The sequence below is a fragment of the Aquila chrysaetos genome, chromosome 13 (assembly GCF_900496995.4).
Source record: "Aquila chrysaetos chrysaetos chromosome 13, bAquChr1.4, whole genome shotgun sequence".
Lineage (NCBI taxonomy): Eukaryota > Metazoa > Chordata > Aves > Accipitriformes > Accipitridae > Aquila > Aquila chrysaetos.
This window is the reverse complement of record NC_044016.1, coordinates 19,798,469-19,825,566: the sequence shown is the minus strand read 5'-3', so window position 1 is coordinate 19,825,566 and position 27,098 is coordinate 19,798,469. Positions and strand designations below refer to the sequence as shown.

The window sequence follows — 27,098 nt, the reverse complement described above, 5'->3', positions numbered from 1 at the left end:
TGCTATATGGAAGGGTATGTAAGTTGAAGAATAGGAGGTTTCTGCCTCTATATCTGGTAGATGAGTGAGACCTTAATACATATTTAGTTTCCTTTCTGATTAATATGGTGCAAGTGAAGGGGCTCTTCAGGTGTACTTAGGAAGACTTGACACAGCTGCAATTGCAAATTTGTTGCTATGAAAATATAAGGATCAGAATAGGTGCAATTGGACACTTCCCTGATTTCTAAAAGTAATACTTTACCTTTCCATATTTACTACAAATACAGTTTCACAGTTAGACCATGGTAACTGAGGTTAACTTTTCAAGTAATTAATATTCCCTGGTGAGGATATTATTAAACTTTATGTTATACAGTGCCTTTTATCCACATAAATCTCAAAGCACTTTAAGGACCATTCAAAGTAGCACACATGACCAGTGATTCTTTTACCAGACACAGAAAAGACAGCACCTGTGCTGAAATGATGATGCCATTTGGTGCTAATGATACTATAGAACAGGTTTGTCAGAGTGGAAATAAATTAACAATTGACACCAATGAGGATCCTAGGAAAGCACAAAGTTGTAATTCATTCTGGAATGCAGCTCTAAAATGGATAACATGCCTTCTTGGCAAAAGTGTCATTTAATCTCATATGTTCACACATTCAAATCCTATTTTTCAATTTTCATCTGAGAAAAAACGCAAACACTATCAGTGGCTTTCTAAATATATTGAAGAGAATACTAATGGACAATAAAAATAAATACAAAGGGAATGAGTCCAATTCAGAGGTCACAAGTCAGTCCCCACAACAATCTTTACATGTTTAAAGTTTCATCTTCCTTGAAATAAACATATTTAAACATTGCCAAAAGCTTACTGCTTGCCCCATGTGTACTTCAAACATTTTAAATGATGGAACAAATACTGTGTAGTATGCACTGTCTTGAAAATTTAAACAATGCAGCATTATAGGTATAAAACCATGCACTAACACATTTCCTTCCTCATTAAAATGAAGTAATTTTTCATTAGAGGAAAAACAAATGCTAACTGTACATGCAACTACAGTGTTCAGACATATCAATCTCACATAAAGATTTTACAGTTTTGAAATTGATGCATGCCCTTGGGAGGCTACTGGGTCTACCTTACCCTGCTATTTTAAGAGAAACACTAAAAAAAAAAGTACTAAGAATTCTCTAAATCACAGATGTTCAGGCATATTATTTCAAAGGACAGCGATCACAAGAGATTCCCATCACAAGAATTTAGAAAAGACCACTTCAGCTGAAGACATATTAATAGTATATCTACCAAAATAAAATGGTTTGTGAACACTACCTAAATGGCCAAACACTTATTTCTATAGATGAGCTTTTTTAGATGCTGCTGCTACCACCTGTGTCATATGTGCAAATTATATTTTGGAATCCTTTCTTTGCATGTATTTGAGATACCTAAATCATAAAGTTGGCTTAAAAAATTAAACTTAAAAAATAAATTCAGATTTTTTTTTTTTACAACCTGTTGCTGAGATTCCTATACATTCAAATGTAACAAGAAACTTTTTATGGGAAAACACAAACAAACAAAAATATAGCCCTTACAGTTGGAAGAGCTGCTAACAAAAGAAACAGTTTTTTAGGTTTGTTCTCTGCCTATTTCTCCCTGGAAAAATGTAAGAGACAAAAACTTCCCATTTGGATTTTTACATTATGAAGTGTTTGTGCACAGATGTCTCCTATCTTACCATTTCCACAACGTGTAGTACATGTCATAACTAGAGAAAAGGACTGGTCCTATACTAATCTATAAACCAGTCCTGCACAAATTAGATTAGCTTCCTCTTTTCTTCTTCTCCTGAGCTATGCAATTATGTGTGGGAAAGCAGTATTTTGTTATAAAAGTTCCCTTAGGTTCTGACATTTAATGCATGAATGAATGTCATCTATAGAATACTTTTAATATTATGATCACTTTCTTTTTAGCACAGTCAGTGGTGAGGGCAAAATGCAGCCCTCAAATCACAAGTTAGCTTCCACTAGCAGACGCATTACAGAAATTACATTGTCTTTCTTATTTTCAAAATGGTCCTGTAACTCTTCAAAGAAGGGTTAACTCATGGGTAAAGCATTAGATTGCAACTTTAGAGACCACAGATTTCATATGTGATCCATGACAGTCGTCATAGTTTTTCCACAGCGAAACTCCTCATCATTAAAAAAGATGAATCAAGAATTTGTTTTATTTTATTTTCTATTTAGGTTTATTCATCTTGTGTCTTTTTCTTTAAAGATTACTTAAACAGGGTCCTAATTTTTTTTGAAGTTAGGAAGTGTTATCATAATTCAATTAAGGTTTAAAAATATGGATCTCTCGAGAAGTTATGGTTGATGTCTTAAGTCCCCTTCCCTAGACCTCTACATTAAACCCTCATTTCTGCAAACACTATTTTCTCATTCTGATAAGTCATCATGTAAAATACTACAGTCACCTAAACCCAAAAATGCCTGATGATAATGGGTGATAACTTCTGTAATGCCCAAGAGGAAGCAGCACTCAGTAAGCTCACTGAGCAGTACTGTAACGCACCTGCTGCAATTGCAAAGGAACAGCATATGAGGTAACTACATGAATAAAACTTCTACAATGAAATTCACCTTATTTGAAGTTTTTGGAATCATACTAGCATTCAGACTAAGCAAAGTAACTATTGCTGCAATGGGTGGTAGTTATTCCAAGCAAGTATCCTCTGCATTTTTTTCTTTTAAGTACTCTTCATTAAAGACCAACAAAACAATAACTTTATAGTGTTTATATAACAAAAAACTCTTGCTATGGCAAAAGCAGCAAAAGTGACAGTGGCATAGCATTTGTTAGCCCAAGCCACTCAGATTGGTGAATTCTCTACTGCTGGGGTCCCACACATTCTCATGTCTATTCTTATGTTTTCTAGCAAGTACTAGCATGTCCCAAATAAAACTACCAAGTTGTGGGTTAAAAAATAAGCTAAAGGAGATTTTTTCTTCACACAACTCAGTTAAGTCATGGAACTTTGTGTCACATGAGTTTTCATGATAAAAATTTGCTGAGGTTAAAAAGAGCATCTGGGCAAATTCATGTAAAGAAAAAATACAACAAAAGTTATTAGCTATAAATAGTCTGAAACACAAACTAATGAAGATTAGTTTTGGGTTTTTTTTAAGTATCATTATTTACTTGGTTTATCTTTTACTCTTCTTTCTATATTTGCTATTGGCCATTGTTCAAAACAGGAAACTGGAGCTGACATACCTTTGGTATGACCCATTAAGAATATTCTAGTTTTACTGAGCATTACTTCATCTTGACCTTTAATGACTTACCATCTTCATTAGTCCTGCTATTTGTTCATGACTTTCAGTGTTTGGGATATATTTTCTCTTTAGGCAAGGTTTTCCAAACATGTAATGCGATTGCCCTTTACAATTGCTGATTTATGACCTTGTCAGCCAGCAGCACACCTTTCTTTAAATATTCTGTCTCATTTTCATACACAGCTCCTCTAAACTGATCAGAGATTTCCTGAAGATCTTTCTCCATGCAATGAACTTTCTTTTTCTGCTTTCATTACCAACCATCATGATAGGTTTTCAGGTTTCTGAATGCAATGTCATCTTTTTGTCTCCTCTATTACACTTTTTCAAGTTCCTGTCTTCTAAATTGTATCAATTTTTCCATTTCAACACCATCAAATGGTTCCTTAACTCAATATTTATATTTACTAGCAGCCCTTAAGCACAGCTTGATTATCTCTTGCCTTAACATCCTTCTGCCTCTCAAAATGTCACTGCTGAAATAGTCTCCCTTGAGAAAGAGAAAACAAATTGGTTTTTTGCCTATTTACATTTTGAAATCAAACACTTCTTCCCCTGTGCCCAGGTGTACATGGTCAGCCAGCAGGAGCAGAGAGCTACTTCATTATTTCATATACGTCAAATGTCTTTCTGGTCACTGATTTTTTATGTATCTTTTTTGTCAGACAGAGGAAGAAAACCCACAAATTTCTAATATAGAATTAGCTGTGTTGTAGTAAAGACACATTGACAGTGCTCACATTATACAATACACTTTTTATATTTATATTCCATTTCCAAGTAGGAAGATAAGGAAAAAGAAGCCCTAGAGATTTTGGATATGGAAACACTTAATTTGAATTTTCCAGAATCAGTAAAACCACCCTTGTCTTTGCATACTGGCAAATATTTATTTTGAATGTGCTTCACACTGCCATTTGGGTTTTTTTACACATAACACCACATGTTTATGCAATAAGAAGAAAAAAGAGGGGACTTCTAACTCTTACTGTAATTACTTAAAAGGCAGTTTAGCATTTCCGTGGGAATGTTTGACAATGCTTTGTAAGGCCATGTTTTCTAATCTTTAAATGTGTATGTATGTTGATACATACCACATTCAAAAGTCAGTCTATGGTTTATGAGAAAAATTTTTTTTCATACTTATTTTAATTGCAGTAAGTTATGACATCAAGAACCAACAATCAGATTCGGTAAGCAAAAACAGAAAGCTCTTTGCAAAGTGAAAGCTATCATCAGAGAAAAGCTTATTAATTTCTCTGTGGAAATACTCTCAGAAAGAAGACACTTATTTATCTCCAAGGACTTCCAAAATATATACCTTATGTGGAGAAGTTTATGACCATTTTAACTCTGATGGTGTTAAGATTTGTAGCAGCAATTCTCACCTCAGCAATCATTCTGTTGGTGTCTCCCAAGAAAAGTAGGTTTAAGGCTTCCTCTTCATTTGTTGCTTGCTGAAGAGACAAGTTTTTCAAATGAATATTCTGATCAGGGTCTTCCATTATTGTCACTTTTCTACATGGTAAAAAAAAAAAAAAAAACCAACCCCAAAATGAAAACTAGAATTGTTATAAGGCTATCTTTGTTCCACACTTTCATTTCAATTGCACCTAAAAGGTGACATCTAAAACCCCAAACCAATCATAATAAAAGAACTAAAAACATGAAGAGTAAACGATGCACATTAAAGGAAGTGCTCAATATTTTTTTAACTCTGTCACCTCCTTTTCATTCCTTTATTATAAACCTCCACATAGAAAAGGAATATATAAAATCTATAACTATTAGAGAAAACTTTGGGATTTTTTTATGAGATCTAGTAAAATCTCAAGGGCAAGAGCTTAGATGTATCATCACAAATAATAAGTAGGGAGTTGTTTGCCATTACCACAGCTACTTAAGCACAAATGATAAATAAAGCATACCATAATCCTGATGAACAAATAGGCATGGAATATTTCAGAATCAACGTATCTGTAGCCAACATGTTTCTAATAACTTTGCATTTGTCAAGATTATTTCTCTTTTCATTCTTCTCAAATGATAAGAACTACAAATGTAAATGATCCCTTTCTTGAATTAAAAGCAAGCAAATGGAATGATTTTATTTATTTCCACTCTAGAAATGCTCTTAGTTAGAAATGCTCTTAGTTCTACTTCTTTAAGCCTCAAAGTTCAGAAAAATGAAGTTAGATGGAAGTAGCAAGGATATAGCAAAAGCTCCAGGAGAGTTACTAAATATTACTGAAACTCCTTTTCACTTCTTTAAATAGCCCTTTTACACAAGAATTTTTTCTTTTGATCAGGTTACTGAGAGTTAAACTTTATTGGCTTTACTGAGTAGCCATTAGGGTCTTCTAAGTTAGGACATTCTGTAGTGTCCAACATGGAAGCCAAGTAGTTGCATCACTGGATTTGGAAAACTCTCAGAGTGAAGACTCTGTTAAAATTGAAGTACATTAATTCTGAGGAAGAATGACACATCCTTCACGGTGAATTACATGTCCTGAGACAACTTACAACAAGCAGATCAGAACTTTTTGAGAAGTTTTAAGTTTTTTTTTTTAATTTTTTCCCTGTAAGTATAGATAATACTTTATATATACATATACATATATATATATACATGTATTTGTATGTGTATATATATATTTCTTTTCATATTCTTCAAGGTTAACCACAAGAGGGAGTATGGGGCTTGAGTTTTTATCTCTAGATAGTTCTTGCATGTTAATTACTCCAAGCTGCTTCAAAACCACACAGGTTGGGTTTTGTTCTGCTTTGCTTGTCTTTTTTCCCCAAAACTGACAGAATCAAATCGAGCAGTAAGCAGCATTCCATAGTATTACTCTTAAGTATCAGGGAAGTAGTTCACCCTCTGATGGTCAAAACATTGAAATGGTTATACAGAAATAATTTAAACACATTGCAATACACTCACTATTTTCAAGAAAAGAATACATGTAAAAGTACACACAATGCTTCTTTAGTAGTCATAACAATTGTTTTACCAAGTATGATTACCTCCCACTTTTAGCCTTATTTTGTGTGGTAGGGTAAGACAACACTAGTACAGTCACAAAACTCAGCTTCCCCCATTCAGAGCATAAACCCAAAAGCATAATTATGCTCTGGCACAACAACGTTTTGATAATGTCAAGTTGTATTCTGTCCCCCATTCCATCTGTGTGTGCATCACATGCTAAAGCCCAGAGTGTTTCTGATTACAGTATGGTGCTTTGACTAATTTCAATATCTTGAAATTGCACAGTAAGCATCATCTACCACTTTTTATAATTTAGGAAAACAATGTTGGTTTACTATGCACACTTGGCATAGTATTTAAACTTTTAAGGATCTTTTCAGACTACACTCTGATCAATGGTTATAAATAATTTCCAGACAACGAAGATATTAGTTTGGATGAAAAGCTCTGGAGGATTATTATATCAGAAAGAAGACAGTAGGGACATCACAAACCAGTGACAGCCTCCTATACAGTGGCCTTGTAGCTATTAGGAGGATTTCCAGATGGAAGTCTAAATTTGCACAACTTGAGGCATCTATCAGAAAGACATGTTCCAAAATGATAGCAAAATGATTTATTTTATAGTGCTATAAAGTTACTGTATAATATGATAATAGATTTCGATAGAGCATTCTCTATATTAGTGAAATCTTTAAATTTCATAGCCCTAACTTGGATCTTGGAGTGGAAAAGCTCTGTTAAATTATCCATAATGACTGAAAGAAGGCAGAGACAAGGTTTTGTTTTCTTTATAAACAAAGAATCTTTCCATTTGACTTAATGGATGGAATTTGTAGCTGACTAGGAAACCTGTAGGATGGGATCAGCGTTTTTTATACTGTTTTTAACTCAGGCCCTTTCCTGCATTAACTAAGCTGCCATTAACATAAGAGAGCCTTACACATTGAATGCTTTCATTTATGAAATTCCTGTTACTGGCAAACAATGAAGTTAAAGCTTTCTTTGCTTAATTAATACCATCTCATTAATTTGTGTAACATAAATTAAAAAAACCTTAAAATATTTTGGAAAACAAATGACAATTTTAAAAATCATGTTTCCTATGATTATATCTGTCTCTAGGGCTTAGATTTAAAGAAATCTAAAATAATCTCAAAAACTTTATAGACACTTAAAAATTAATCATGTTGATGTAAACAAATATATGAGGATACATACGTTCCATGACAATACATTAGCAGAATATAGTGATACTACTTCAGCATGAGGAGAAGACTATACAGCCAATAATAAATTTAGGAAAAGGCTAACAGAGAAAAGCAGCAAGCATGCATCTTGGAGTCTGTCCAGAAGAACAGAATAAACTAATGGATAACTATATCTAATCTTTCTGTAAAGTTGCAAGGAGCTTTAGATTTTAAGAAAGAATGACCAAGATCATCATTTTTTATATCATCCAAAAAAAATTATCTTTCAGAATTATAGCTCCCTGAATACCAAATCAGAAGACAAAGTCAACACTAATTCAAGAGGCAAGGTTATAAAGTTATTCAGCCACCAGCACAGCTTTCAATAGCACAGATTTAATTTTCTATTCAGGTATAGACCTAGAGCATAATCTTCTTAGCTTGTGAGACATGACAGAACTATGAGTAAGTATTGGTGCAGACTGTTCTGACATCATATTGTGGTAGGAAATCCTTCCCACTGTCTCCAACAAATTCTACACGCGAGACAAGAAAAACACATTTTGCTTGTTCTACACTTTATGGACATAGAAGTGTATTGATACTGACCGAGAGACTGTTGTACATTTAGGAGTTAGTGATCCACGTAACAGTTAACCTGTGCAGGCACAGCCTGTGCTGTGCTGCACGGACAGTGTGGCATTCAGGCCTGTGTCGTGCTGCACAGACCCCTTGGCTGCAGGATAAATTCAGCCAGGTCATTGTAACAGAAGACCCTGCAGGCAGCTCCCACCTGATCATCACATCACCTGTGTGGCCTTGCCTTTATCAAAAAATGCCACAAGAAGTTCTCATGAGAACACCTTTTAGAAATGGAGCTGTTTTCTTGTAAAGGAAATTATATAACTTAATAGCTCAAATGAGCAAAGGGGAGAGATTCTCTCCATGGACAGGATCTGTGCTGCTCTGCGCAGTGCGCCGCAGGGAAACCCATTCAGGCTCCATCCAGTGCTGCACAAACACAGGTTGCCCAGCATCTGATGGGATGTTTGACTTACTTGTCATCTATATTCCTCTTCTTATTCTGTCTTACTAAAGCAATTACCTTATTAAGCCATTTGTTGTCAGGCCTTTCTTACTGAGATCTAGAAATAGCCCTGCACTGTCTCTCTCTCCCCCCTCACCCCACTGTGCACAGCAAAGAGTCAGAACTGAAACAATGAGATTGGTGGTTCATGTACAAACAAAACATATAAGATCTGTTAGAATTTGCAGGCAACTGCCATAATCTCACTCAGAAAAAAATACTTGTTAAATAATACTTTGGTATTCAAAAGTAAAGTTGCCTTGAACAGCACAGCGATAATCTGAACCGAATTAATTTACTCATCCGATGCCTTTAGAAAAGTGACCTTAGAAAAGTTTCACTGACTTCTTCCTACTGGTTTTCAGGAAACAAATCAACATAAAATCTGGATGGGAATGAACAATACACAATGTATACTGAAGTTATTTTACACATTAAAGTGTAATTTGTTTGAACTGTAATGAACAAAACATAATCTTTGAAGAAATGATTCAGAACAGTTTTCAGCTGTGTCCTCATTTAAAAAACAGAAAAGCTTAAGTTTACAAACCTTTGTATTCTCCTAATCTTTAGTATTCAGTAGTGACACACAGAATACTTCATTTTGAAAGAATGTATTCCATATGAACAGAGTAAGCTAATATTATTTTTAGCCTTAGAAATTTTAAAACACTGGTAATTCTCAGAAAACTGAAAACAGTTCTTGAAGACCTACGGATGGTGGCCGGTTTCTAGATTACATAGTTGGTACAACATTTAAAAAGAGGAAGGGCTTACATTAACACTGTTGAGCCTTGGAGACAGGCAACAGGTTTATTTGCATTAAAAAAATTAAAAAAATCAGACTGAATAAAATATATGTCCTATATGTTGAAAATGATTCCTTTTTTTTTTTTTCCTTCTTTGTTAAGTAGCACAGGAATTATTATACTAGTTGGTTTAGCTTTGCATGTCAGTAGTTTGGTAACTCTTAAAGCCCTTGGAGGGCAGTAGAGAAACAGAAGAGTATAAACTCATCTGAGGTAGTTAACCAATATTCAGTTATAGATTTTTCTTTTTTTTTTAAGTGAAAATATTTTACACTGCCCTTATGGAACATAACAGTTCTGTGTGTTACTAATTTATATTGATTTAGGTATCACTGTTGATGTTTGAAGTTAATTGGTTCTTACCTTAAAGTGTCTTCCTTTTTATGGAATTGAGTTCACTTAATCTATACCTCAAATAAACTTCATCTGTCTGGAGCATAAGCTACTAATGAATTCTCAGAGGATTCAATATGAATTACCTGGTTGTTTTGTTTTGCTTTTTTTTAAAAGTCAGCCAACATCATACTAAATCTTATACTTTTCCCTATCAAAGAGGACTTTAAAGAATCTTCACACAAAAATGGGGAATCACTTATGCTGGCTGGAAGTTTAGATTACATTTTCCCCCGGCCACATCACTCCTGATTAATGGTTGTCTGAGCTTGCTGTGAAGTAGCTCTTCAACTACTGCAGTTTAAAGACTGACATTTTAACGTAAAATTACATTAATTTTAGTTTGCCTTCACATGCAAGAGTGTCACCTGCCATAGTTTGGACAGGTAAAGCAGTAACTTATTGGTTGTCCTGACTTAATCTATGACTAATGTTCTATAACCTCAGTCTTTATTTTTGTTTTATTGTTCAGTGCCAATAAAATTCTTACTTCTTAATAAATAATACAAACTAGTTAGGAAGACTGTGTACTGGTAGGTTATAACTAAAGTGAAATTGGTTTGATTCAGTATATAAATTATATAAAGTTATATAATTTAAGTATAAGGTATATAAATTACAAATGCACTGTACAACACAAAACCTGCTAGAGAAGAAAGCCTCTTGCATAACCACAGAGCAAATGAAGAGCTTCAGAAAAATTTTCCTAATTTGAACAGTCCTGCAATCTTTTATGAAAACAAGGGATAGCAGTAAGAATTCAAATAGTCTTCTACCAGTTATACTTTATAGCAATAGTTTTTTACTTTTTACATGTTTGAAAACATTCATTATTTCCTTGTATAAACATGGAACACTCTACAGTTACAACCAGAATTAGATTGTCAATATTAAATTCAATTTTTGCTTTCTAGCAAGCAAGATTCTTCAAATGTATTTGCATCTGCATATGTTGTTTCAGCTACAGTGTCACAAAACTGCAACACTGTCAGCTTTGCATAAGCAAAACAAGTTACAATTGTAAACTAAGGCATATTGTATAAGAAGCATTAAGGTATATAAAATGATATTTTCTATGGGCTACATGTAATATCATTACAACTGAACATCCTGATAACTGGGTTTTTTTCTGTGAAAAGAAAAGTTCAATGGGATTTCAAAACCAAACTTAGTTGATGTATAAATATCCATACCTATTAGAAACATGATACATATTTATGTATAGATATATAAATATGTATATGTATACATATCTCTACCTATGCATACATAAATAATTATGTAATTCTGTATATGAATCTATTTAAGTATACATATAAATATATAGATATATGAAATACATTCACACATTTGTCAGGAATTTATTTCCAGAAAACTAGTGATTTTCCGTGACAGCCTCTTCCATTGTCACCTGGCAGACTCTAATGAAATGATTAAGCAGTATTAAGATAAAAATTTAATAGTTTACAGAATATACAAAGGATGCCTACACACAAAACCTTGACTTCAGGACCTAAGATTCCAAAACTAATCATGCAATGATTAGATGCAATGGGCAATTTTTAAAATTTTTATTATTTGCTTTGCCTTAAACTTCAAATACAATTTTAATATCTCGTTTTTCAAGTACTATCAACAAGTCTGTTGTGCACTTTTCATAACTTCTATTACCTGAATGCAGTCACTCTGTGTTTATTCCTTCCATTGAACTGGTATTGTAAAGTCATTAACATAGAGTTTGCTATGGAGAAGTACATATCTTTGATTCAAATTACATCCCCTTCTTTTGCAGGAATATGGATAACAATACTGTTTCAAAACAATCTGCATACTTTATGAGGCTAATTATCTTTTGCTTACTCTTCTAAAATGACACATTTCTTCAACTCTTTTCTTCTCTATCTTACATACTTGGGAGTGTATCAGCATAGACTGCTAATATCTACCCAAGCATAGAAAACCTGCATTTGGCTTTGTATGGTGCTTAAAACCTTGACGATCCGCTGTGAAGTTCAACAGGAAACTATGCATAATATGACCCTTTTAAAGTACAAAAACCATAAGTTCTCTTTGATATTCTCATTAAATACATGCTTTCAAACAAACTTGAGGAAGTTAGATTACTCTGTATTCTGCTTACTACCACTAAAATCTAAAAAGGTCTTAAGCACATAAAATTCTCAGAAAAATGAAATATATATTAGGTAATAAACACCTGATATATTTTAAAATATGTGATTACTATTTACTTATATGTAACTACTACTTACTTTGTAATTTACAAAAATTAACCAAGTAACTAAAATGTAGTTAATCATGCAACTACCCTTTCCTGCAATTTGTACTCCCTTTTTAGCTCAGAATGACACTATATACATATTTTAAAATTTTGAATCCCTAAATTACTACCTTAAAAAATAAACAAACAATATTTCATTAATTAAATACTTTTATACAATGCTATATATGAGTGGTGAAGGTATAGTTTTAGTGTACAGCACACATTCTTTTGACAAAAAATGTACTGGAAAAAAATATGACCCTGTATAGTAAAACCATTAAGCACTTATTATGATTAGTTACTCTGCAGAGAAAAATTTATTATCTCACTAAAACCCATCCTGGAATAGTATACATTATATAAGTTACAGGTAATTATGATTATCCCAGTGTGCTTTATCCCTAATTCACAACTAAATTATCTGTCAACTTTTACTTTTTTAAAATAGACTAATACATGACAGGAGTTATTCTTTAGCTTAATTGAATCACCATACGCAAACAAATTTTGAGATTCTAAAATTCATGATTATTAGTAAATATTCAGAACCTAGTTTTAAAAAGTGACATATTTTATAGGGCATATGACTGCCAAATAACCGTTTCAAATAAAGTTGCAATTAAATTAATTAAATTCAATTTAGTTCAATTGAATAAATTCAATTTAATAAAATGAATAAATGGAATGAGTTCAAATAAAATATTGTGAATAATAAATGAAATTAATCATTTAATAAACTTAAATAACTTAATAGCTAACTTTTATAAGCTGACTAAAAGTATAACAGCCTGGTTTTTTACACACAACTGTGAAGAAAATCTGCACCTGTAAAAATGGGCACAAAAATTAAATTCTTATTGAAATTAGTCTCTGATTTAAAATTTTTCTCTGCATAGCACAGGAAGCAGATAAATCAAATTAAATTTCTAAACTTTGCCCTGAAAGACATCAGTAAATACAGACAGTCCTTATAGCACCAATGTGTCATAAAGTGATAAAATTTAGTTCCATTTTACAGATGAAGAAAGTGAAGCAATTAGACCAACTTACAGACCATTCTCATACTTGGAGTTTGCCTGCTGCCTTCCTTATCTCTAGACTAGCTTGTTTTACAAAGATCAGTCTTGAAAGTTTTCTGTAGATATGTGTCCTAGATACCACATATTGTGCAGAAAACTAAAGCTATATTTTAACATAACTTGGAAGATGTATTTTTTTAAATAAATAAAATGGGCTTAATATGTTAATAACATAATTAGCTATTTTGATATAAAATTCTATTGATTTTCTGTTATTGCTCCATTGGCAGTTTTCAGTACGTTTCCTTTCCTGTTCTTGTATCAGCAGAGATTTAATTGCTATTCATGTGTTTCAGTCACCATCATGTTGAGTGAGAAAATTTATGGTTCCCAGCATTATTTAAGAGCATTTGCAAATCCAGTCAACAACTCATTTGTTTATACATATTTACTGTTTGCTGAGTTTTTTAAGAATAACACAGACTATAAACTGTTTTTTCAGAAGAAACTTAGAAACTGGGATTTGGATTTCCTATAAATTATAAGATCTTTAACTTCACCAGACTTATGGGTTCATGACCTACAAACCTTTATTTACTACCCTTCTCCAAGTATTAGTAGGTGCTAGTGTCTTATCAATGAAAACTATTATAACAATCATCTATTCTGAAGTAAGTATACTGTCCTTTGGAGTTCCTTGTAGCCTTTTCTATCTGTTACTTACCTTATTTCATAATTGCTTATTCTAGAAAAATAATTATCCTTCAAGGAAAAGGTCCAAGTAGAAGCAGGGAGTTTTTCTCCCTACTGTTGCAAGGAAATACTGCCTGCTACATATGTCTCTGCCACACACACATAACGTGCATACCATATAGAGACAGGCTGTCATGAGAAAAATAAGTATAGCTTATCTTTTGTTTTCAGTGGCTGCAATAGATCTCTTCTGCATAATATCAATATACATTTTTAGTACTTCCACCTTCAGTTACTCCCATCTAGTTTCCCTAGCCTCTATATATACACAATAGGAGAAAATTTAAGACAGTGCTGATAAAAATCGAGAAAATAAAGTACTTTGAGTTAACTAACACTGAGATTAGTAGCACAGTTTCAAAAAAGTCCCCAAACAATGCAACACAGCATATGAAAATGATTTCTGCTGGTTTTGATGATTCTCTGTAGTTTTATTACTTACGGCAAATCTTCCAGCCCGGAGGCCTCGTGCCTTGGGTCCAGCAGATCATAACCACATTCATTGTAGATTTCTAAGTAGGAAACATGAGTTGTATACACTTTACTGCTATCCTGGATAAGAAAAGAAAAAAAAAAAAAAAAGAAAAAAGGAAGAGCTATAAGGAGAAGTCAGAGCTAGATCAGAGGACAAATTTATCACTACAGCTTTTATGTTGCTTTGTCACTCTGTTGCTTTTTCTTTTCCTGGGTATGGTTTACATTTTCAATTTGTGATTCTTTTATGTTTTCTATTACCATATGTATAAAGGCTCAAGAAGCAAAAGGAAAAAAACAACAAAAAAACCCCAACCAAAACACACACAAAAACCCCCAAACCAAAAATCCCCCAAACCCCACCATGCCCATAAGTTTAGTCTGGGATTTTTTATTGGTTCCTTATATCTAAAAAAGTCTGTATACTCTTAGAACATGGCAGCCTGCTTACAGAACCATGCAACATGCATTTTTCTCTTTTATGACACAAAAAGAATGTTATTATAAAGAGGTAAACCCTCATATTATGGATAGAAAGACTATGCTTAAAAAAAAAACAGGGAACAACAACAATAAAAACAAATCAAAGATTTACTTAATTTCTAAACATCAGTGACATACTGCTTTCCACTCTCTTTATCATAACATTTAAGCACTGTATATGATGTCAGCTGTAATCCTAATTTTTTTTGTATAATACATTGCCAAAATGTAACTTAACACAACTTGGTTTTGCAGACAGAATTTTCTCCTGCTCCAAAGCAAATCCAAACAACATAAACCTCAAAATAATGGGCTATGATTCCCAAAATATAAGAAAATTAGTCACTTCTTTTCAGCAGATGAAGCCACTGTGAAAGCACTGATATCACACTCACAGTAGCAGCTTAATAATCCAATCCACTACAGTTGTTTTGCGAAATACTTTGAGATATGAACTTCTCATTTTCGTTGAATAGTTATTTGCCATGGGGTTTTTTATTTATAATGACAGTTCACTATTTCAAGGGACAGCATGTAAAAAGATACACTGCAGATGGATGGAAAAAATATAGTAAGGAACTGTTCAAACAGGAAGCTGTGGAAATAGGAGAATTTCTGACCAATTAATTAAAAGGAGATGTTCTTAAAAACGAAGGGCTTGATTTGCTTCTCATTTGGGGTAAAATGTTTTGCTTCCTTGGTTTCAAATTGCAGTGTCTCAGTGCAAGCAAGAGCTTCAAAAGTTTTGTATTTTGTGTTCCTGAATTCATTTTCTCCTGTTCTATCCTACTTAGGGTTAAGAGGCAGATAGATGACTCTTCTCTATCAAAGCACAGTTGTAGATAAAAAGAAATGAAACAAGGGGAATGTGTGAAAAGAAAGGCAGGTGGAAAGATAAAACACCAAGAAGAGATGCTTTAAGATGCACCGAGAAAGAAAATGTATGAAACAAACCCCAATATTTGGAAGAAGGCAGATAGAAATATCCCTATAAGTATAACTTAAGCAGAGCTTTTGCTCCAAAACCCAGTACGAAAATGTAAACACAAACATTTTTATTTTTGTAGAAACTATGTGCTGAGAAGATAACAGATAAACTAGTTATTTTTCATCTGATTTTGTTTTTATTACATAATAAGCACTAGAAAGTAATGTTGGTGTGTTGACACTGTATGTTGTTGGCAATTGCAAGATCAACTTGTTCACTTTCCACCACAAAAGTCCTCCATGGGGTCATGTGAGTGCAGCAGAAGGTCTAAGACAACATGATCACGTGGCTGGGGTTTTGGTTTTTTTTTCATTTCCATTCCCACAAGAGCAAGCTTTTGTGCACCTGCAATATGCTGTGTATATTTACCTGCCAAAGCCATACTTTGAAAGTGCCAAGGTAATTACTTAATATTGTTAACCCTTACTCAGACAGGGCATGTTCGTGTGACTGAGACATATACCCTTATGAGTAAGAATTGGTACCCTGTATTAGACGAATGTCAGAGTATAAAAGTACAATGTAAGGGTTGATGTTAACATCAAATAATATTTAAATTTGTTTAACTAAATAGCTTTGTTTAAATGTGAAGATTAATCTTAAATGAGTCATAGGCCTGGTGGAGTAAATGAAGAGAAAAAACATATATTACAGTAGACTCCTCTCTTCCTGTCTTCACTTTTGCTTCCTATAGTCACAAAAGCACCGGGATGATTGACTGTGTTCACTCATATCAGTATTACAGACACTAAAAGAAAATGAAATGTTTTGTAAACATAACGAACAATAATCAGCGTGCTTACTCTGGTGCACCCTTTCACCTATTCACTGATTTCATTGCATACAAATGTCAAATTGAAATAATTCTACAATATTTTGGTTATAACCTTGTGGTGGGTTGACCCTGGCTGGGTGCCAGGTGCCCACCAAAGCCGCTCTATCACTCCCCCTTCTTAGCTGGACAGGGGGGAGAAAATATAACAAAAGGCTCGTGGGTCAAGATAAGGACAGTTTAATAAAGTGAAAGCAAAGGTCACGCGCGAAAGCAAAGAAAAACAAATGATATTATTCTCTACTTCCCATCAGCAGGCGATGTCTGGCCACTTCCTGGGAAGCAGGGCTTCAGTACGCGTGGTGGTTGCTCCGGAAGACAAAAATGCCTTCCCTTCTGCCTCCCTTTACTTAGCTTTTATATCTGAGCTGACGTCATATGGTATGGAATATCTGTTTGGTTAGTTTAGGTCAGCTGTCCTGGTTATGTCCCCTCCCAAGATCTTGCCCTGCCCCAGCCTGCCATTGAGGGAGGGGGCAAAAATGTTGGGGAGACAGCCTTGATGCTGTGCCAGCGCTGCTCAGTAGTAGCCAAAACACTGGTGTGTTATCAACACCTCTCTAGCTACTAATGCAGAGCACAGTTCTATGAGGGCTGCTATGGGGACTATTAACTCCATCTCAGCCAGACCCAATACAACCTCCACCCCTTATTCCATACCATTTGCGTCATGCTCAGGTCCCACATAATTTAATACAGATGTCTTCTAACCATGCCATTGTATTTAATTCTCATTACTGAAATCCCTTCTTACCAACACTTACAACTGTAACTACATACTTAAACCACTTTTATACCCAACATACAGATTTATACATTCTTATTAATTACTATCCCCTGTCCTTTAAGAGATAGATATTCCATGGGCTTCTTCCACTCCTCCAGATGTTCACACACAGGTTATGACTTGGGCCCCATCCATCAAGATGAGTGGTCAGGGCAGGAGAAGCAGTATGTTCGATCGTTGGGCACCAACACCGGCTTGGTTTGGGTCACTGATGCACTTGTCTGGTTCCTTGCGAAGTTCACTCCTTTGCAGTTCAGGTCATTCCTGCTACATTACTTCCTACAACATACAACTCACATCACAGATTATTTTTCCCTCAAGGTTAAATGTCCTTGAGGCACACATTGGGTCTCCCCATCCTTCCGCATTACCCACCAAGTACACCCAGGTCCCTGAGCAAAGACAATCCCACGAATGGGTTTGCCTTTTCCCATGGGAGGAGAAATCCACACTGCCTTCCCCAGCCACTTCCCCATGTGCACTACGGGGACCTTATCTCCTCCCACAGTATGTAGGGGTTTTGTTTGGGCAGGACCAGGACGGTTAGCAGATCCTCTGGTGTTAACTAGCCAAGTGGCTTCTGCTAAATTTGTATCCCAATGCTTCCATGTCCCATTGCCCAGCGCTCTCAACATAGTCTTCAACAGTCCATTATATCTCTCAATTTTTCCAGATGCTTGCGGGTGATAGGGTATATGGTACACCCACTCAATGCCATGTTTCTTTGCCCAGGAGCTTATGAGGTTATTTCGGAAATGAGTCCCATTGTCTGATTCAATTCTTTCTGGGGTACCATGTCGCCATAAAATTTGCCTTTCGAGGCCTAAGATGGTGTTTCGGGCAGTGGCATGGTTTACAGGGTATGTTTCTAGCGAACCAGTAGTTGCTTCCACCATCGTGAGTATGTAGCGCTTGCCTTGGCGTGTTCGTGGCAGTGGTCCAATGTAGTCAATTTGCCAGGCCTCGCCATATCGAAAACCCAGCCAGCGCCCTCTGTTCCAGGGAGACTTTACTCTGGTGGCTCGTTTGATTGCAGCACATGTTTCACATTCATGAGTGACCTGTGTGATGGCTTCCATGGTCAGGTCCACCCCTCGATCACGAGCCCACCTATATGTTGCATCTCTCCCTAGATGTCCCGATGTCTCATGGGCCCATCGAGCTACAAATAGCTCACCCTTACGCTCCCAGTCCAGGTCCACCTGAGCTACTTCTATTTTGGCAGCCTTGTCTACCTGTTCATTATTTCGATGTTCTTCAGTGGCACGGCTTTTGGGCATGTGAGCATCTACATGACATACTTTAAAAAGTCATGTGTTCTACACAGGCAGCAATGTCCTGCCACAATGCTGCTGCCCAGATGGGTTTACCCCTGCATTGCCAATTGGTCTTCTTCCACTGCTGTAGCCACCCCCATAGGGCATTAGCCACCATCCAAGAGTCGGTATAGAGGTAGAGTACCGGCCACTTTTCTCGTTCAGCAATGTCTAGGGCTAGTTGGATGGCTTTCACTTCTGCAAACTGACTTGACTCGCCTTCTCCTTCAGTGGCCTCAACGACTTGTCGTGTGGGACTCCACACAGCAGCTTTCCACTTTCGATGGTTCCCTACCACATGACAGGATCCATCAGTAAACAAAGCATAACGCCTTTCGTCTTCTGATAACTCATTATATGGTGGTGCCTCTTGGGCACGAGGTACCTCCTCAGGCGTTGCTCCAAAATCTCTGCCTTCTGGCCAGTCCATGATCTCTTCCAGAATTCCTGGGCGGTTAGATTTTCCCAGTCAAGCCCGTTGCGTAATCAATGCTATCCACTTACTCCATGTAGCGCTGGTTGCATGATGTGCAGAGGGGATGTTTCCTTTGAACATCCAGTGTAGCACAGGCAATCGTGGTGCCAAGAGGAGATACGCTTCTGTACCAACAACTTCGGAAGCGGCTCGAACCCCCTCGTATGCTGCTAGTATTTCTTTTTCAGTCGGGGTGTAGTGGGCTTCTGATCCTCGGTACCCCCGGCTCCAAAACCCTAATGGTCGACCTCGGGTTTCTCCTGGAGTTTTCTGCCAGAGGCTCCAGTTGAGACCATGCTCCCCAGCTGCAGTGCAGAGTACATTTTGTACATCTGGTCCTGTCCGGACAGGCCCAAGAGCTACTGCACGAGCTACTTCCTGTCTGATATGCTCAAAGGCTTGTTGTTGTTCAGGGCCCCATTCAAAATAGTTCTTTTTCCGCGTTACTCGATAGAGAGGGCTCACAAGCTGACTATAACCTGGAATATGCATTCTCCAGAACCCCACAAGGCCTAGGAAAGCTTGTGTTTCCTTCTTGTTAGCTGGTGGAGACATAGTTGCTATCTTGTTGACCACATCCATAGGGACATGACGGCGTCCATCCTGCCATTTTATTCCCAAGAACTGAATCTCCTGTGCAGGTCCCTTGACCTTGCTTTTCTTTATGGCGAAACCAGCTTTCAGAAGAATCTGAATTATTCTTTTTCCCTTCTCAAACACTTCTTCTGCCTCGTTGCCCCACACGATGATGTCATCTATGTATTGTAAATGTTCAGGGGCATCGCCTTGTTCCAGTGCCGTTTGGATTAGGCCGTGACAAATGGTAGGGCTGTGCTTCCACCCCTGGGGCAGTCGATTCCAGGTGTATTGGACACCTCTCCACGTGAAAGCAAACTGTGGCCTGCACTCTGCTGCCAAAGGAATGGAGAAAAATGCATTGGCAATATCAATTGTAGCATACCACATGGCTGCCTTTGATGCCAGTTCATATTGGAGCTCTAACATGTCTGGTACAGCAGCACTCAGTGGCGGTGTCACTTCATTCAGGCCGCGATAATCTACTGTTAACCTCCACCCTCCATCAGACTTTTGCACTGGCCATATAGGACTATTAAAAGGTGAATGAGTCTTGCTGATGACTCCTTGGCTCTCTAGTTGATGAATCAGCTCATGGATGGGAGCCAGGGAGTCTCGGTTTGTCCGATATTGCCGGCGGTGCACCGTCCTGGTAGCGATTGGCACCTGCTGTTCTTCAACTCGCAGCAATCCCACAATGAAGGGATCTTCCGAGAGGCCAGGCAGGGTAGATAGCTGTTTGATCTTCTCTGCGTTTACAGTGGCTACACCAAAAGCCCATCGGTACCCCTTTGGGTCCTTGAAGTACCCTCTCTTGAGGTAGTCTATGCCAAGGATACAAGGGGCCTCTGGGCCGGTCACAATGGGGTGCTTTTCCCACTTGTCCCCTGTCAAGCTCACTTCAGCCTCCAATACAGTCAATTCTTGGCATCCCCCTGTCACTCCAGAGAGCCAGATGGGTTCTGTGCCCCTGTACCCTGATGGCACCAGCGTACACTGTGCATCAGTGTCTACCAAAGCCTTATACCTCTGTGGGTCTGATGTGCCAGGCCATCGAATCCACACAGTCCAGTATATCCGGTCATCCCTTTCCTCCTCCTGGCCGAAGGCAGGGACCCTCTATTGCTGTTCCTCATCAGAGTATTCACTGTCTGACCCTTGCGGTGCCAGACCAGAAGTCCCCTCACCAGAATCAAGGGAGGTGGTTTCAGTTCTTCTATGCCTGGAGGATCGCTGATTGCTTTCTTGGGCCTCTACAGCAACGACACTGACAGCCTTCTTCTTGGGTGACCCCTTCTTAACAGCTGTCTTCCCTCTCAGTTCACGTACACGGGCTTCCAACTTAAAGGTGGGTTCACCATCCCACTTCCTCATGTCCTCCCCTTGGTCACGTAGGAAGAACCAGAGCATACCACGTGGCATACGCTTTGGGCTCCCTTTCCCTCTGACCGGAGCAGGAGAGGACTGATTTCTTGGAGCATCCCTAACAGCCAAGGCACTGTCCTGTAGGGATGAGGAGACACAGAGATTTTCTTCAAAGTTTTGGAGCCAAGATGACACTTTCTCCACAGTTGGTGTTTCCATATCTGGGCAATACATTGCTGCCAAGCTGTTAGAATACGACGCTGGGGCACCTTGAATCACCTTTCTCCACATGGCCCGTGTGCACAGGACATCCTCTGGATCTTTTGAGACTTCCTCATCATCTAGATCACTGTAGATGACTTCCACCACTGCTAACTCTCTCAGGTACTGGATGCCTTCATCTGCGGTAGTCCACTTTTCTGAGGAATTCACAAGATCTTCCTTGAATGGATATCTTGCCCTCACACTTGAGAGGAGCCAGCTCCAGAGACTGCAAATTGCTGCTTCTTTTCCAATTCCTCTTTCAATTCCCCGGTTTCTAGCGAGGGATCCCAGCTGTTGGGCTTCCTTGCCTTCCAGTGCTGACTGTCGGCCCCATTATCCCAGCATCGGAGCAGCCAGGCAGGGATCCGCTCACCTGGCTGGCGGCTGTAGTCTTTCCGCAAGTCCCGAAGTTCTGAGGATGTCAGGGACCGGGTAGTTTCCGCTTCCTGTTTAAGTTCCCTCACTCCTTCCTCCAATTTCTTTATTGAAGGACCAGGTTCTAAATTAAGGCTTTCCTCTTCTTCTTCTTCCCTCACTAATCGATGGTATGGACCTGTTGATCTCCTTATCCATTGTTTCCTTTTCACTACTGGGGCAATTACTGTGGTGGTTGTTGTTGTTTGGGTCCCTATCTCAAGCATGGTGTCCTCAGATGCAGTCTGGGTCCCTGCCTCAACCATGGTCCTCTGAGAGTGTTGAACTATGGCTCGGTAGGCATAGGCCAAGCCCCAGTACAGTGCGAGAAGCTGCTGGTTTTCATTGGGATAGGCAAGGCACCCTTCTATCAGGTGGCGCGCCAGTTTGCCAGGGTTACTTGCCTGTTCAGGTGTAAAGTCCCAGATTATGGGAGGTGATAACCGTCCTAGGAATCTGCCCAAATCCTTCCATATACCCTGCCACCCAGGGACCGGTCGCTTGAGGGCACATTTCAATATTGCCTCACCCGAAACTTGTCTTCTCTTATACCAGGATGAGACCAGATTCCACAATACCCATAATACACCACCAGTATTAATTATTAGTATTGAACAACTCACATAAGGGTGAACAAGGACCTCAGGAGCCTGCATAATAAAACCATTCACATCAATGCCTGGTAGGGAGAGGGAGATGTGTTCCCTCATCTCCTCCACAAGATAGCTTCCACAACACAGCAAAGCCATCAGTGCCAGGACAAAGCACATAGATATTATTTGTATTAGCATGTTCCCGAGTTCCTTCATTCTCCCCACAAGATAGCTCCCGCAGCACAAAAAAACCATCAGTGCCAAGGCAAAGCACACAGCCATTATTTGCATTACCATGTTCCCAAACTCAGCAAGGTAGAGATAAGCAAGCAGCCAACAAGCTCCGTGACCTGCACAGGAGCTTGCCACTTAATAACTAGCTAAGGCACGCTTAATGCAAAACTGCCGTTGTCTTGCCCCACATTGGGCGCCAAAAAGCACCAGGATGATTGACTGTGTTCACTCATATCAGTATTACAGACACTAAAAGAAAATGAAATGTTTTGTAAACATAACGAACAATAATCAGCGTGCTTACTCTGGTGCACCCTTTCACCTATTCACTGATTTCATTGCATACAAATGTCAAATTGAAATAATTCTACAATATTTTGGTTATAACCTAATACATATACACACATTCCCCCCCATCCTCCTTTAGGAAAAAGTTCTTATACCTGGAATGCCAGCCACTATATCATCAGCTAGTTATTGTTGTTTCTCACAGTTCCCTTATATGTGGCAAAAAATAGGATATGTTACTGAAGGTTTCTTTCTGAACTGTAGGCTGCAGGTCAGTCAGAAGACCTATGATTTGGAATTACTAACTTTAAATTAACTTATCTATTCAATTAGAAATGTTGTTGCTGACATCTTATTTGAGTTTCTGAAGCATTTCAGTTGACAATTATAATTTACTTTTTAGAAAAATTAATGTAAGGATATAATAAGGAATATTTCAGGTGTGGTAAGACTTTTAAAGTTGGGGTTTTTTATAATCTGTAATTATTCTGTTTCTGTCATTAGATGTTGAGACATTACAGTGTACTTGTAGTATTTTAAATGTCACTATTGCCTTCTGTAAAACTGAATTGATGCCATGTTTTCTGTACGTAAAATGAATAAGCTGCCAAATTAAGTTTTGGCTGTCTTTTGGCGGGGCACAGTAGATCCAGAAGAACCATACAGTTAAATTGCAGTCAGCTTTCTCCTTCTCCCAAATTCTGCCAATTCTTTTTCTGCCAGGCATGATGGCTTTTTTTTTTTGCACAAGAAGCAACAACAGGTTTTTTTTTTAATTCAAAGTAAAAGAGTAAAAGACTTCAAATTCAGTTGGGTACAATGATCTGTAAATCAACTTGATTAATTTGTAACTGCAACAACTACACTTATGAATTCTGCAAGGTATTTTTCTTTTTGTAATGACAAAACTATTTTAATACTTTGTATTGTTCCCCCCCTACTTCTGCAGGTCACAGCTAGAGTTGTTGAAATATACTATTCATTTTTACATCATTGGATTCACCTAAAAAGTAAGTTTATAGCTCTTTGCTTTAGGTCAGTTACCACACTGGAGTGATGTGTTTTGCCCTATAAGTTATGCCAAATTCAGTATTCAAACAGCAGTTGCATTGAGCTATCAGTGACAGGAAAATCTTCTCTGCAGTATTTAAAAAATGAACAGAAAAACATTAAGAAATAACTGGGACAGAACTGTAAGACTGAGAAATACTATAAGATGAGGAAAAAGGGAAGAGACAGAGAAATCATACTGGGCAGTATTTACTACTGCCCAAATTTTTGGTGAAGCCAAATCAATATTTATATGGGTGTAGTGAAAATTTCTCAACTAGAAGTTTCAGATGTAAAGCACATGCAAAACTGGTTTTCAGAATACAGCTTACTACCTTTGAAAATGTTTTTCTAGTCACTGTTAAATAGCATTTAGGTACTGATACTGTTTTAAAAACAGACCAAAGGATTATTTATTTTTTCCTTTTTTCATTTTGGAAATAACACAATAGGAATAATTAATAACAGTAAATTATTATTATTATTATTGTTGTTGTTGTTGTTTTGTGACATTTTATTATTTACACCTTTACCTGTTCATATGTTATACATGTGTAATTATGTTAAGAAATGTGCCTAAGGATGTTTCTATCCAACTATATTCAGTGAATCAGGCATTTATTACTAATACCATACACACATAAAAACATTCCATACAAGTGCATATTTGGAGTTAAAAGGAAAACAGCAGAGAAAGAAAAGGAATATGAATATCTATTTCCTTTCAAATATTTAAAGTATTTGCATTACTGACTTTAAAAATTCCTTATAATAATATAATAATATAATAATATAATTAGATGTATTTAGTGTTACCATTCTATAATATTTTCTAGCTAATAAGTAACATTAGGTAAAATAAAGGCATTAGGTAAAATAAATAGCTGAATATTTAAAAATGTTTAATATTTGTTCTACTGTTTTATGGTTGGGTTTGGGGTTTTTTTGAGCATCAGTCAAGCACAAAGAAATTAGGTAACTTATGAAGAGTGTGTAAGTAATGCTCCATCTTTTATACAACACTTCGTTTACAGAGGAATCAGAGCATTTTTCGTACGAGGTGAGTGTAAGGCAGTGCACACAATACAAAACCAGAGTGGAGCTAATATAAGTGTTAAGACAAGGAGAACCAGCTATGCGATCTGGATGTATGTTGCACCAACTAAAAATAGCATGGTTTTTAAAACTACAAAAAACCCTCCAGTGATTTCCATTATTTTCAGTCCACTGCAACAAACCGGGTAACCAAAACTATTACCAATGTACTCTTGCATAAGGTAACATGTCAAGTGAGGTATTTTCTTCAGTATTAATTTTAGGGCTTCCTCTAACACTACTATAAAAACAGCCTTTTGCAATATAGTTAAGTATTTGTAAACCAGATATTAAAAATAAACAGAAAACAATGTCCCTTACCTTCTGCAATTGATCAAAAATATAAGATAGAGTCCTGGGAATGATGCCTCGATCACTGTAACGTTCTGCTCCTCCTGTGATGGTAAAAGTTTTGCCACTGCCTGTCTGACCATATGCAAAGATAGTACCATTATATCCTGCCAAAACACTATAGAATAAAAAAAGGGGAGATAATCAATATATAAGACATGACATTTTCTATCATCAACTTTGTATAGAACCAAAATATAATTAACAGTAATTCTTCATTACATAGCAGCTGTCTTCAGTAATACAAGAATACACTTCAAGATATGTATTCTAGATTCAGTGGAATTTAAACTATCTAGAACTGAAGGCCTTTTTGATGCCTTGACTTACCCTGTTATTCAAAATCATCATTAGTTGATCATATTTATTACTATTTAATTTAGCTTTGTATACTTTTTTCTTTGGCTGATGATTTTTTGCAAGGATGATATTTAGTCTCTTAAAAGACTGTAGATGTCAGGAATTGTGACTGCTGACACATTACAGCTAAAGAATCTAGAAATATTTCACATATGACTTAATTGCAAACAGAGAAGACTATATCGTGGTTAGAAACTCATGTAAGAATACAGTTATACCACAGGTCTTTTTTTATTCTGAGAATACTACTATACTAAACTATCAGACTATTCCTAGCTTAGATAAGGGTATGCAGGAGAGCCTGTGCTTATATCAGTGTAGTAAAATCTTCATTTACTATGAAAACACACAGAACCATATTGATAAAAGCAAACTTTTTTGTTAGAACTCTGTCTGAACAAGTTTCTGTGGAACAGAAATAGTAGCTATGCAATGGCATAGCTTGAAATGACATTCAGACTCAATCAGCTTTTTTCACACCTCTTCTTGCAGAAGTACCTAACAAAAGTCTAGTTCAAATACCTTTCTCTAATTCACCACACTCTCACCATTAACTTCCACCTGATTTCCACCAAACAGTAGATAAGCTTAATGACAGTGGTACAGCTGCACGCTGTGGAGGAAACATGGGTCTCGGCTGCAGCTGACACACAGCTCAGGAGTCATGGCTGACTAAACAGAATTTAAGTTGTGACTCAAAATATTTCAAGATTTTTGGTCCTGATTTTGTTCTAAAGGAGGGGGCTTTTAATGCAATGAACAAAAACCAGTCCCATAAATTATCAGTACTGACTGATAAGTCAGTACAATTTGAAGGAACTATTTTCACATTCAAATATAGCATTTTTTTTCTTATTAATATATGGCAAAATTTCTTACAGTATTTATGAAGACAGAGTCATATTTTTCTCAAGTGAGACCCCTTTGATGGGCTGATGTCTGAAATATAAATACAATATTTCATTTTTCCCTTGATATTAGAAGTAAAATTTCAGGTATCCAATGATTAAAATTTCTATTGATACTCATAGCTGGCTACCATGCACTTCCCTTGTACAGCTCTGTCTCAAGAGATAAAAATACTAAAAACCTATTTCCACATTTCTAATTCCATTTCTTGTTAATTATTGTGAACTGCCCTGAGCTTGAAAAATATTTTAAGTGCTCTAAGATTTTATGCTTCACACTGACTGGCTATAAACAATGAGATAAAAATGATGGAGGACATATTTATTTTGAATTTTCACTTGTCTGTAAAAGCAAACAAAAACTGAATAAACTTATTA

General features: G+C 36.8%; 1 protein-coding gene across 6 annotated transcripts in view; it reads right to left on the bottom strand.

Moving 5' to 3' along the window:
* KIF6 (kinesin family member 6) overlaps positions 1 to 27,098 on the bottom strand; it is a 189,410-nt gene that overhangs the window by 145,006 nt on the left and 17,306 nt on the right. For 5 of the 6 annotated variants that reach the window (XR_003926406.1, XM_030035919.1, XM_030035921.1 and 2 more), the window contains exons 4-6: positions 25,423 to 25,570; positions 14,310 to 14,419; positions 4,735 to 4,864 (exon numbers count right to left, since the gene is read on the bottom strand). Coding sequence is in view for 5 of the 6 variants with exons in the window: in XM_030035919.1 (XP_029891779.1) it covers positions 4,735 to 4,864; positions 14,310 to 14,419; positions 25,423 to 25,570 (388 nt within the window). In the remaining variant the exon portion in view is untranslated. The remainder of the gene's footprint in view (positions 1 to 4,734; positions 4,865 to 14,309; positions 14,420 to 25,422; positions 25,571 to 27,098) is intronic. The other variant, XM_030035924.1, reaches the window with a different exon arrangement.